This window comes from Alosa pseudoharengus, unplaced genomic scaffold (assembly GCF_046254945.1).
Source record: "Alosa pseudoharengus isolate Yale_2024_CS ecotype anadromous, Long Island Sound unplaced genomic scaffold, YU_APseudo_1.1 YU_APseudo_1.1_scf_12, whole genome shotgun sequence".
In the NCBI taxonomy this organism is placed as follows: Eukaryota; Metazoa; Chordata; class Actinopteri; order Clupeiformes; family Clupeidae; genus Alosa; species Alosa pseudoharengus.
In genome coordinates, this window is record NW_027468587.1 from 31,987,731 (window position 1) to 32,000,854 (window position 13,124).

The following is a 13,124-nucleotide window of genomic DNA, read 5'->3' on the forward strand; positions in this document are numbered from 1 at the left end:
CTAAATATTGCATTACTACTGCCACAGTGCTTACATTTACAGAAACAACCTACATGGAGTTATGAAAAATGTTAATGTTAATACCTTGGAGAATGTAAAAGGAATTGAAAGTAAAATCAAGTCCAAGTTCAAATCAAGTTTTACCATGTTGCCAGGGATGGGCAGTATTTCTAATACATGTATTTAAAATACTTATTTCAAATACAAAATACTATTTTGTAATTAAAACACTTGAAGCTAAAACTATCATTAACTTGTTCAGAAAATTGAAATAGTCTGGCGAGGTGTGGCCACAGGTTGGCACATTCCCGAGATGGACCTGCTGCGTCTTCATCCATTGTTTCGTCCATGGTTTCATCTCTTATCTAAATCTGACCATGGAGTTGACTTTGGCGGAAAGCTGAAGGTGATTGCTGATAGGCTGTCCCAATCAGTGGCGCCTGCACAATCCAATCACGTTTGAGAGGGAAACAACAAATTGAGGGTTTCCGAGATTTTTCTTTTTTCCTTTTTTTTAAGAAGAAGTAACGGGTACTCACGGTTATGGATAGAAATGTAGTGGAGTAAAGAGTACAATATTTGCCTCTCAAATGTACTTGAGTAAAGTCATGAGTACTCCCCAAAAATGATACTCGAGTAAAGTACAGATCCATCAAAATTGTACTCAAGTACTGTACTCAAGTAAATGTACTCCGTTACTGTCCGGCTCTGAAATTGGTAGACATTATTGTTGGTTGTTAGACATTTTTTTTTGTTGCTAGAGCAGGCAGGCAATTACAACATATCCTAACAACCAGCAGTAAATTATTTTGACGAATTGGATCTCCGTTTCACATCAGGAAATCAAAGTAAGACCAGATTAAGAAAAAGATGTAAATCTCTGAATACGTGAAACCGCTAAATTTATTACTAAGCTGTGCCATTGATGTTTTTTAAAAATACCACTCTAGCCTATTTCATGAGCCCAAAACAGATTGTGTTCCTCAAAATTCCACGGCACCCCTTACTGCCTCACGACACACCAGTTGAGAACCACGGCTTTAGACCATTGAAATAAATCGACTTCCTATTGAATGGATTGATTTTTATTTTGATCTGTCAAACTCACCTCTTTAATATGAAATATAAACAGAAACAAGTTGATTATAGATTTATGCACAAAAAACTCACATCGTCTTTACAGATGTTTTAAATCACTATACATTATTTTTGCAAATGTTTAGATTCCTAAGCAGCATCTTTGAATTCACTCAGGCTTTGAAGCAGCTTCCATTTCACAGATCCATCTGTGTGTCATCGCACACTCGTTGGCCGTCCAACTCTTGGAGGGGTCAGTGCTAGGCATTGATGTCACACAAGGTTTGTTGATCCCCATACTAATCCAGTTCCTGAAAGAGTAAATTAAATATGTAGTAGACTTCAGTGACTAGGCTGAAAACAAAAGAGCTGTCAGCTGACTACATTCCCTCGTCCCTTTCTAGATAGCCATGTTAAGGAAGTGAAATGAAACTCCAGCAACCGGATTCAGATTGTGCAGGAGGACCAGGACACTGACACTTTTGAAGTAAATCATCAGATAAATGCTTGGTTATGTGAACCATCCCAATTACCTGTGGGACTCATCCAGAATTCCCTCTTATGATTTTATGTATTCTGAAGTGGATGAATTGATTGTTTGATTGAAAGCACTTTGGGCTCACATGTTGCTGAACATGCGGGGGTCTCATTTCAAGTCTGAGTGAACAATACTTTTACACATCTGTGTGTGCACCACATCTCACTGCATTAGAACTCACCCTCCAGTGAGGTCACTTCCATCCACCCACTGCCATTGGCCTTGGATTTTGCTCAGTCCAATCCAGTATCCATGCCATATGTCATAGTACGACGCTGTGTGTTTATTGATGAAGGCCTACAGCACAATGATACTGGTGAAATATTTATTTAGACTGTATTGGAATTGGAATTGAAACATCTGCCCAGAAATATTTGTGTAGTGAAATATGTTCAAGTGCAGATAAACCCAAATTTGTTTTTGTGGTAAGGAATTTTGAGTCTTTAAAAGAAGATTAAGCAGCCAACCCAGTCAATTTACAACTGCTGCTGTCTCTGTATACTGATTTTGATAAAAGCATAAGCAAAATATTGTTCATTGTGTGTTTGTGTGTGTCTCTGTGTGTGACAGAATAGCTTCTTTTCTATCTTACCTGTTCCTCAGCTGTGTCTATGATCACCAGATGAGACCCCCTGTTAGTACAATCAGTTTTACTGTGGCCCCAAGTTTTCCAGTTCTCACGATAGTAGAATAGGTAACAGCTTGATTGATAGTATACCCATCCTGCTTTGCAATATTCACACTTTCTTTCTGTATAAAAAGACAAAGAAAAGTTGAACAGATTGATCACACTGAACCACATAAGAGAGGCTTGTTATGAACGATGCCTTTATTTCTGTGTACCTTGTGTTGCATTATCTGTGATAGGGCAGTAATCATCAACTGGAAAAACACTGAACTGGATGGACAGTAACTAAGTATATTTACTTGATTACTGTACTTAAGTATGATTTTGAGTATCTGTACTTTAGCCTAGGCCTACTTGAGTAGGCCTATTAATATTTTTGAAAACTTGTGACTTTCACTCCGCTACATTTGAAAGACAAATACTGTACTTTTGACTCCGCTATATTTGAAATATGAGAATGAAGTACTCGTTACTTTTAACCACATTTGTGACCCTGCAAGGCGAAACCAGTCGCTTTGTCCACGATAAACAAACGTACGGGTAAAATGTCGAATTTTACCTTTTCACATAATTCGACAGTAGCCTACACTTTTATATTGTGAACAAATTTGACAGAATACATACGTTTTGACTGTTAAACCCGGACTTTATTTAGGTGAAGATTCAATATAGAAGTCATTCCCTTTGTCCACGCCGCTGTAAGGTTTTACGGTAGAGCTAATTTACTCATTAGGCTACTCATTACTCGTTACTCAACGTGTCAGCTCTCTATCGTTCTTGGCAGATGTAACCGAATATGAATGTGAAAGACTTGCCTTTCAGGGCACGAACTGTCAAAAGCACAAACTTTTAGAAATATCCTGGCGACCAGGAGAGGTTTTCCATTGACATGGGCATTTTAAAAGTATACACAATCTGTGTACACAGAACTTCCTCTTCCCTTACTTCCCCCGAAATACATTAATTATATTCTATAGTGACACCTTATGACCGTCCCGGGTAACTACTAAGGGGCTGAAAAAAAACTCGGCAACGGCATAGTCAGTCATCCGCTTCAAAGTCACGCTACCGTAAGGCTAATAATAGCTGTGCCCTCACACTATCACACGTGACAATTTACTTAAACCGGTGATTATCTCCTTTTCTGGTGTATTGTGACAGGAGAACCATGCTAATTTTGGATGCGGTTATCTTAGCGAACACCCCTGACCACTCGGTGAGTTTCACGTCTTTGTAAACGAAAGTTTAATGCGTTTTAGGAAGGATTGTTCCAGTGCACCTATGCAGCGTTGTGGAGGAGGGGGGGCGCTACCACAGAAACCGAAAATTCTCAGGACAGCAGTATGTGTCCAAATTTCAATCTTAAACGTTCTATTTAATCATAAACTATCTGAAAACAGGGCTTTAAGTGTAAAATACCGAACTTGTCCTTTAAAGGGACACCAGGCAACGTTTTTGTGTTAATTACTCATCTTCGTAAATCGGTATATGGTTAAATGACTCATTACAGGGCGAATGAAGACTCTCTCGCCCGCCCCTACTGCCTGTAGGAAGAATATCCCGCTTGCAAGTTCAGTGTATCCTACCCGCCGACTGAAGCAGGATCAATTACATCCTCAGAGGCAGGCTACTAAACGCTAGCGATTGTTGCAAACGTGTGTATAATGGGCCATCGAAAAAGCAGCGAAAACCCTTGACGGAAGATGCAAAGAAAAGGAAAAGAGCTTCAGACCGAGTGAAGGGGGAGTTTCGTAGAGAAAAAGAATCAGGCTTGCCTGGTGTCCCTTTAACGTTCGTTTTCCAAACAGTGCAACTCACCGAGTGGTTAGTGGTGTTCGTTGATTATTATTATAAATCAAATATAGCGGCGCAATGTATGATTTCCAGCCTTCTTATTTGCTATTGTGGAACTATTTTTTCAGACACCTCACAACCACATATAAACTTCCGCTTTTTTTAAAACTGAAGCATAGACGGTGGCGCAGTAATATCAACGTGCAATGAGTCTTCCAACAGAAATAAATGGGATTTTACAAAATGGCAAATAAAACACGACAGAAACTGTTTTTCGCTACACTACTTGTTTTGGAACATCAACGAACACCACTAACCACTCGGTGAGTTGCAGTTTTAAAAACGAACGTTAAGGGTTGTTTTAGGACATGTTTGAGCATGCCTGTACATGTCCTAAAACAAACCTATAGGCTGCCAGTCTGACTAGTCAAAGGCGATTCAAAGCGAGTCAGAAAAGTCGAGAAATTAGACGATAACCTGACATTCACCACATAGCTAGATCTCTAGCCTACATTATTAAACGATAAATAATCTAATCATAATTGAGTTATCAGGTTTTGTATTCGGCACTGAAAATGTTTTTGATTTGTAAACAGAGAAAGAATACTGATTTAAATGATATTATTGCATCCATTTGAGGAGTTGCAAAGTTACGGAAATAGGTAAAATGTTTTTGTTGGATGTAAGGAAGTAAAGGTCTCTTCAAGTCCTATGACCAACCAAAGGATGTATAGGCTCTATTAATGACCAAATAAACATTACATTTCAATACATTAAAAAAGAATAATTCTTGTAGTTCTGAATACTTAAATACTAAAAACACTAGTTTTTTTTAAAGCAAGTACTTGTGTACTTCAATTTAGTAAAAATCTGACTTAGCAACTTATCACTTTAAGTAATATTTGACATGGTGTATCTATGCTTTCACTTAAAGGAATTGTGTACTTCGTCCACCTCTGAAAATGACTTCAAGGGTCTGATTGAGATGGTCCCGATCCTTCGTCAGTGTTTTCTTTTCCTCCTGCAGTAAAACCATTTCTGAATGCAGATGCTGGTTTGCAGCACTTGCGTTGTCATAATGAGCCTGTACAATTTTATTGAAGTTGCTCAGGTTGACATAGTGGGTCATTAAGTTGGTGTATTTATCTTTGACCTGATGCAGCTCTCCCACCAAGAGTGGGTTAGACTCAGACACATAGCCCTGATCTGAGAGGAGAAACACAAAAACATGTCAAATGTGGTGACGCTGGTACATTTTGTTTATTCTGAGGATAAACTAATTGGGATTTGAACACTCACAGTAAACAAGTGAAGTCACCAGGGCAGAGAGGAGGAGAGCAGTCAGCAGGCCAAGGACCACCACAGCACAGCGATATCGGTGAGGGCCAGGCAGAGACGGGTCATCTGCTGTGGAGACTACAGATCTGGCATGTCATTATGGGCCATTGAGGGCCACTCAGAGTCATACATTATCCTCCACACACGTCTGTACAAGGACTCTTACAGTACATATACTTGAAGTTGTTTATACATGCTTTCATCCTAAGACACACAGGCATTCTCACAACAACTTTCACCTTCCCTAACACTGATCTACTTAGGGACACTATGTCTTGATGTTAGTAGTTGGTAGCGTTTGCTTACTACAACACAGAAGCTAAGAACTCTCACTCTCATCAGAGGGCGTTTTTCGACCAACAGAGAGCTGGTTCTTAAACGTTCAGAATTCATAGAACCTTGGTGCTATCTAGTGAACCAGCCTGCATTTCCACCAGTTTAGAACCGGACCAAGGATGCGTCATCAGCAAAAGGGTGTAGTGTGCATAACTGCCCTGTCGAATGACGCATCCACTTCGGTTCACAGGTAAAAACAAGCATTTTCTGCTTCCAGCTCCGAACCAACTTTTAAGGTTTCGAACCAATTTATCTTTGGTCAAAATGCTCCAAACGGTTCAACATCTGGAGTGTGTGAACCAGAACGGAACCGGTTCTCTGGAGAAGGCCTAAGAGAGGCAGCTGTTGTGGAACTCACCTGTTGCTGGGCTGGGCTCTGCTTTTACTTCATTTTCTTTTACTTCCACATACACATTGTCTTCTGCATTTAGTTCCTCTTCAAAAATAAAATGTCATGTCATGGGGAGAAGATAAGCCTGTTTAGATTTAGCATTTTAAACACTCTCCTAAAGTTATCCCCATTCCACCGACAGGCAGTTAATGTGGTCTTTGAGGCACAGTATCTGAAATCCATTCTCTACACATCTGAGTGATTGAAACACTATATACCCATTTTATGACACAGGAAAATACTAACATGACCACAAAGGTTTTGTTACAGTTCAAAAGATACAAATTACAGATTAATGAATGTAATGACATTCATTAATAGTTTAATATAATCAAATAACAAACTGTCGATCTCTCATTCTCATGGATTGAACCCCAGATAATACTACAATACATTTCAAGTAAAACCACTGATGCAAAACTTAATAGAAGTAGCTGAATGAGGAATACACACCTCTTGGCTCTGATTTTTCAGATTTGATGAAACACTCATTGGAGTAGCAAACAACTTCCATTTCTCAAATCTTGCAAGTCAAAGAATCTTAAATGTTCCTTGCATTGAGCTAATAATAGGCTTACAACTGTGAAAAGAGTTAAAGAGAAAGCCCAAATCTGCTGTTCATCAGACAAATTGGATGCCGGCAGAACTCTGTTATTCCCCCCATTATGTAGTTCAGGTAAGTGGGCGTTGATGCATACAATAATCAAAGGTGCTCTAAGCGATTTTGGGTAACATCAAAAAACAAAACAGAGTGCTAGTTCTGAACTTCTCTATTTTGAGCTAGTGAAGTTGTCTAAAACATCTGACATGAAGCATTTTGCACATATACTGGGCTATAAAAACAGATGTGACATTAGCGTTGAAATCAAAGGTATATTCTGCACCATACACAGCAGTAGCATGGGGTTTTTCTGGCTATTTTGTTCAACACTGATATTTACAAAACTAGTATACAAAATGTATAAAATATGCAAGCATATGCAATAGATTCTGTTGTACATCATACAGATGCAGTGAGTGAGAGGAGGTTAAGCACAGCTTGACCAATTTGTCTGGCAGACTTTAACTGTATTATTTAACCGTATAACAGGCTTTTTGTCATCTTCATGGTTGAGCACTGGTTTTCGGTGTTCCTGAGAAATAAATTCATAGGAAGAAATCCACTAATTTAGTTAGTTCTAATTCAGTATACAATGTCTTTTTCAGGATACTTGAAATTTGTTGAAGTTGATACACAATGGCTTGATTGAGCTGTGGCCTTAAGTAAAATAACGTTGGCATCTCTTTATTATTCTGTCTGACTTATGTGGGAAGCAGGTTTTCTTTTCTTAAACAGCTGCAGGCCAACAGAGTGGAAACTTTAGAAAAGAGGTTCTCAACCTTTTTGGGACCAAGGCACACCAAAGGTCAAACCAAAATCCTCACTCAGAGAGTCAATGAGTCCTCACTCCTTAAATTGGTTGTTGGACATTATCGTTATCGGGTGTTTTATGATATGTTGCTAGAGCAGGCAGGTGAAAAATCGGCAAATTTAGCTATCACAACATATCTCAACAACCGGCAGTAAACTATTTTGGTGAAATGGACGTCCGTTTCACATCAGGAAATCAAAGTAAGACCAGATTAAGAAAAAGATGTAAATCTCTGAATACGTGAAACCGCTAAATTTATTATTAAGCTGTGCCATTGATGTTTTTAAAAAATACCACTCTAGGCCCCAGCAGTGGCGCGACTGGCTGGGGCACCTGCACCGTACGCCGGCGACCCGGGTTCGATTCCCGCCCCGTGGTCCTTTCCGGATCCCACCCAGACTCTCTCTCCCACTCACTTCCTGTCAATCTCCACTATCCTATCTGATTAAAGGCATAAAAAAGCCCCAAAAATATACTTAAAAAAAAAAAAAAAAAAAAAAAAATACCACTCTAGCCTATTTCATGAGCCCAAAACAGATTGTGTTCCTCAAAATTCCATGGCGCCCCTCACTTTGCCTCACGACACACCAGTTGAGAACAACAGCTTTAGACCATTGTAATGAATCGACTTGCTATTGAATGGATTGATTTTGATTTTGATTTGTCAAACTCACTTCTTTAATATGAAATATGAACAGAAACCAGTTGATTACATAATTATGTACAAACAACTCACATTGTCTATTTAGATCACTATCTTATTTCAAATCACTACACATTATTTTTGCAAATGTTTAGATTCCTAAGCAGCAGCATCTTTGAATTCACTCAGGCTATATAGCAGCTTCCATTTCACAGATCCATCTGTGTCTCATCCAACACACGTTGGCCATCCAACTCTTGGAGGGGTCAGTGCTAGGCATTGATGTCACACAAGGATTGTTGATCCCCATACTAATCCAGTTCCTGAAAGAGTAAATTAAATATGCAGTAGACTTCAGTGACTAGGCTGAAAACAAAAGAGCTGTCAGCTGACTACATTCCCTCGTCCCTTTCTAGATAGCCATGTTAAGGAAGTGAAATGAAACTCCAGCAACCGGATTCAGATTGTGCAGGAGAACCAGGACACTGACACTTTTGAAGTAAATCATCAGACAAATGCTTGGTTATGTGAGCCATCCCAAATACCTGTAGGTCTCATCCAGAATTCACTCTTAGATTTTATGTATTCTGAAGTGGCTGAATTGATTTTTTGATGAAAGCACTTTGGGCTCGTGTTGCTGAACATGCGAGGGTCTAGTTTCAAGTCTGAGTGAACAACACTTTTACACGTCTGTGTGCACTGCATCTCACTGCATTATGACTCACCCTCCTCCAGTGAGGTCACTGCCATCCACCCACTGCCATTGGCCTTGGATTTTTCTCAGTCCAACCCAGTATCCATGCCATTTGTCAAAGTAATACGTTGTGTGATTATTAATGAAGGCCTACAGCACAACATATGAGACAAATGATTACTGGTGAAATACATATTTAGACTGTACCGGAATTGGAATTGAAACATCTGGCCAGAAATATTTGTGTAGAGAAATATGTTCAAGTGCAGATAAACCCAATGTATACAAAGTATATGTTGTGTGATTACTGATGAAGGCCTACAGCACACCATATGATATGAGACAAATGAGAGAATTACTGGTGAAATACATAGACTGTATAGGAGCTGACTGGAATTGAAACATCTGCCCAGAAATATGTCATTTTGTAATAAGGAACCCGGAACCCAACGGTTTTTCCAATGTCCAACTGCTAGTCTCTGTATAATGATTTGGATAAAAGCATAAGCTAAATATTGTTCATTGTGTGTGTGTGTGTGTGTGTGTGTGACAGATATAGTCTACACATAAACATTTTAATTTCAAGAATAACTTCTTTCCTGTTTTACCTGTTCCTCTGCTGTGACTGTCACCAGATGAGACCCCCTGTTAGTGCAGTCAGTTTTACTTTGGTCCCAAGTTTTCCAGTGCTGAACACTTAAGTAGATGAATAGATAACAGCTTGATTGATAGTATACCCATCCTGCTTTGCAATATTCACACTTTCTGTCAAAGGACAAAGAAAGGTTGAAGAAATTGATCCCACTGAAGCATATTGGTATGTTGGGTGTTATAAAAGATGACTTTCTTCTTGTATACCAGCCATCACCAAATGGCGGACCGCGGTCCGAGTCCGGACCGTGATGTGATCCTATCCGGACCCAGACAATAGCCTAATTTAAATTTTCACGTAAGATTTCAAAGCTGCGCTAAATGTTCCGTTGGTTAGGATAACAGCATTTACTTCAGGAGCTTCAGGAACCATCATTTCGCTTGCTGCTACTCAGCCAGTGAAATCTGTGAATTCTGATAAAGTCGAGTCAGTGAGTAAAGTAGCCTAGGCCTACTATGGAGAAGAGACGGATAGCCTGAAACGAGCGAGGAGAGGAGACGGGACGAGAAACAATCAGATGGATATCTAAGTTAACGATAAGTAAGTTATTTTCAAATCATCGATTGCTCAAAGAGGAGAAAGCTAAACAGCGAGAACAGAGCTTTATATAACGATACGGGGGCAATACCACGCAAAACTGTCACGTCCATAACGCCAACTAAATATGGATGTGACAGTTTTGCGCGGAATTGCCCTGGCCCTCTTCTATAGCCTATATTCTGAGACAGGTGATTTTAAGCGCCAATTTGAAACACCTCTACTAGACAAAGCATATATTTTGAGCAAGCATAGGGTAGGCTAGGCCCATTCAACAGTGAACTGAGACCACAGACCACACGATTTAAGAAGGCAATATGGCAATCTAGTTAAGCCTACATGCATTCACTGCCCAACAACGTGATATTCCTGGGTTTCCAGGATTTCGGGTCAACATAAAAAAAAAACTAAAAAAAATAAATTAAACTTGCTGATTAATGGGTTCAAGGAACCAGCTGTGGAATATCCATCCTTGTCTCAGCTCAAATTTTATTTTAAGTTCACGTTAAGATCTTAAAAATAGCCAAGGCTACTCAGTTTTTCTCCCCAATTAGGCTACTCTTATTTTGCCTTATTTCTCCTCATTTCGAATGCCTTTTAGGCGACTTATTTTATTTCACATTAAACATTAGGCCTACAATCTTCTATTTCTTGAATTTCCCCTTGGGGATCAATAAAGTATCTATCTATCTATCTATATATCTATCTATCTATCTATCTATCTACAACTAAGGCTCCATCCATCCATCCTAATAATACATATGTATATATGGATATACATAGCCTGAACACGCACGTTAAACATTATGATGCTCCGGACCTTTGCTTGAGGAAATTTTCCTTAACTGGACCTCGCTGAAGATTAATTGAATACCCCTGTTGTATACCTTGTGTTTTATCTGTGACAGGACAGTAACCATCAACTGAAAAAACACTGAAATGGAAAATAAACTCAAAGGTCCGATTTAGATGGTCTCTTTCCATCGTTAGTGTTTTCTTTTCCTCCTGCAGTAAAACCATTTCTGAATGTAGATGCTGGTTTGCAGAACTTGCGTTGTCATAACGAGCCTGTACAATTTCATTGAAGTTGCTCAGGTTGGCATTGTGGATCATTAAGGTGATATATCTGCTGTCAATAGTGTTAGACACATAACCATGATCTGAGAAGAGAAAGACAGAAAGAAATGTGACACACATTTTGTTTATTCCGAGGATATTGTGAGGGACTTGAACACTCACAATAAACAAGTGAAGTCACCAGGGCAGAGAGGAGGAGAGCAGTCAGCAGGCCAAGGACCACCACAGCACAGCGATATCGGTGAGGGCCAGGCAGAGACGGGTCATCTGCTGTGGAGACTACAGATCTGGCATGTCATTATGGGCCACATACATTATCCTCCACACATGTCTGTACAGGTGTGACCAAGGCGGGGGCGCTATTGAGCGACCACCACAACCTACTACCCTGAGGAGCAGACCACACCCACCAATAAGATTCAGAGGCCCACGGAATAGTTTAAAACAAAGAATTTATTAAAGTTCGACAATTAAGAGTCTCTAAAAGCAGGACAGTCGTCCTTCGCCAGGGTGTGCCTCTGGGCCTGGCTTTGCTCGGAGGTGCCCCCACACCAGTGGCGGCCGGTGGTATTTTTTTCTAGTTAAGCAGTTATGAAATTATATACCCCCCCCCCCCCCCGGAAACGAACAATCCGCCCAACACCGGTTGAATGTATGAGACACATGATCACATTGAACTGTCTGCAATGGCATAAACAAAAGCTATGTTGTTTGATCAGTCAGAGAGCTCAGAGTAATTTGTTGAGAAATCAAGACCTGTTTACCACCATCTCAAAGTACAGGCCACAAATGGGGTGTAGTAGGCCTCAGACTGGACAAGGCAGTAAAGAAGGTTTATGTATTATTATTATTATAAGTTTGCATATTTGTGTTAGACATATTGCTTGCAAAGACTAGGCTATCTATGGTCATGCCCCCAAAAAAGAGCATCTCCACTTTAGCACTAATTAGTGACTAGGTAGGCCTAAGTCTCTATATACTGAAAACAATACCAACTATACTTTCTGATCTTGATATAAGATGAATAACACTTGGTTAGACTGTATTAGATAAGCAGTTTTTGCATGTATTAATGCCAAGTTGTTAATGTCCACAACATCTTGAAACAACAATCTTCCAATATTCTAAGCTACTAATTATGCCCCATAAGCAATGCCAAATTCAGTAGCCTATTAAGAGACACATTCTTGCCTCTGGGATACATTAAGAAATTATACCATGACATGCTGCTCTGACATATGTTTGACCAACCAGTTTGTTTCTGTCACTGCCTTCCTTCTCTACAAAAGTAAAAATCCACCTCCTGATACACTGAAGAATCCTAGATTTTTTTTCCTGAATCAATCAGTGTCTATTTCGTTTTTAAATGGTAGTTGAAATTTAGCTTCAAGCAGATTGTTCTGAATTGTCTTTGACAAAGTTGAGGATTTAAATTGGGAAGCCAAGACGTTATAACACATCCATAACATAGGCTAATGTTATAACACATCAGTGAACTTACAGGACGGCTACGTTGAGAAGCGGCACTTTCTAATGCATAACGTTAGCCTACATGGAACAAGTTTATCCTTACCGTAGCACCCACGAACTGTGTTAATTTCACAGGAAGTCTCTTGGTCTCCCCTGTGCATTCACTCATAGGTCCTCATTTAAATAAACTGTAAAGAATCCTGTAATTTGCGGTCAACGATGTTCATCGCCTGAAACTTTCGTCGAATCCATCTCGCTAGGACTTAGCGAGTCACTAACGTTAGCTGACTGAGACTGCTAGCAAGCTTTCCCCCCTAGCTGATGTTAGAAAACACAGAGCTACACACAATACTCCTAAATAAAACGTTCTCCCCTACACAGAAAAAAATCCGATGTACCTTACAAAATGAATGTAAAACAAACTATGTGAATGAGTTACACAATTTATAATGAAACTCTAGCAAGGTCACTGAAGGCAACTGAAAAGTGATGGCAAGCTAATGGAGGCCAGAGTGTTGCGTCAATCATATTCAACGG

General features: G+C 39.6%; 1 protein-coding gene across 3 annotated transcripts in view; it reads right to left on the reverse strand.

The window, feature by feature from the left end:
* Positions 1 to 1,069: 1,069 nt before the first annotated feature.
* The window catches only part of LOC143119398 (asialoglycoprotein receptor 2-like), a 38,321-nt gene continuing 26,266 nt past the window's right edge, over positions 1,070 to 13,124 (reverse strand). The window contains exons 1-7 of one of the 3 annotated variants that reach the window (XM_076280878.1): positions 8,883 to 8,985; positions 6,070 to 6,147; positions 5,337 to 5,453; positions 4,992 to 5,243; positions 2,208 to 2,365; positions 1,797 to 1,912; positions 1,070 to 1,388 (exon numbers count right to left, since the gene is read on the reverse strand). In XM_076280878.1, coding sequence (XP_076136993.1) covers positions 1,247 to 1,388; positions 1,797 to 1,912; positions 2,208 to 2,365; positions 4,992 to 5,243; positions 5,337 to 5,453; positions 6,070 to 6,147; positions 8,883 to 8,907 — 888 coding nt within the window. In that variant the 5' untranslated portion in view covers positions 8,908 to 8,985 and the 3' untranslated portion in view covers positions 1,070 to 1,246. Of the gene's footprint in view, positions 1,389 to 1,796; positions 1,913 to 2,207; positions 2,366 to 4,991; positions 5,244 to 5,336; positions 5,454 to 6,069; positions 6,148 to 6,555; positions 6,841 to 8,179; positions 8,481 to 8,882; positions 9,002 to 13,124 lie in introns of those variants that run through there. The other 2 variants (XM_076280877.1, XM_076280875.1) reach the window with 2 other exon arrangements.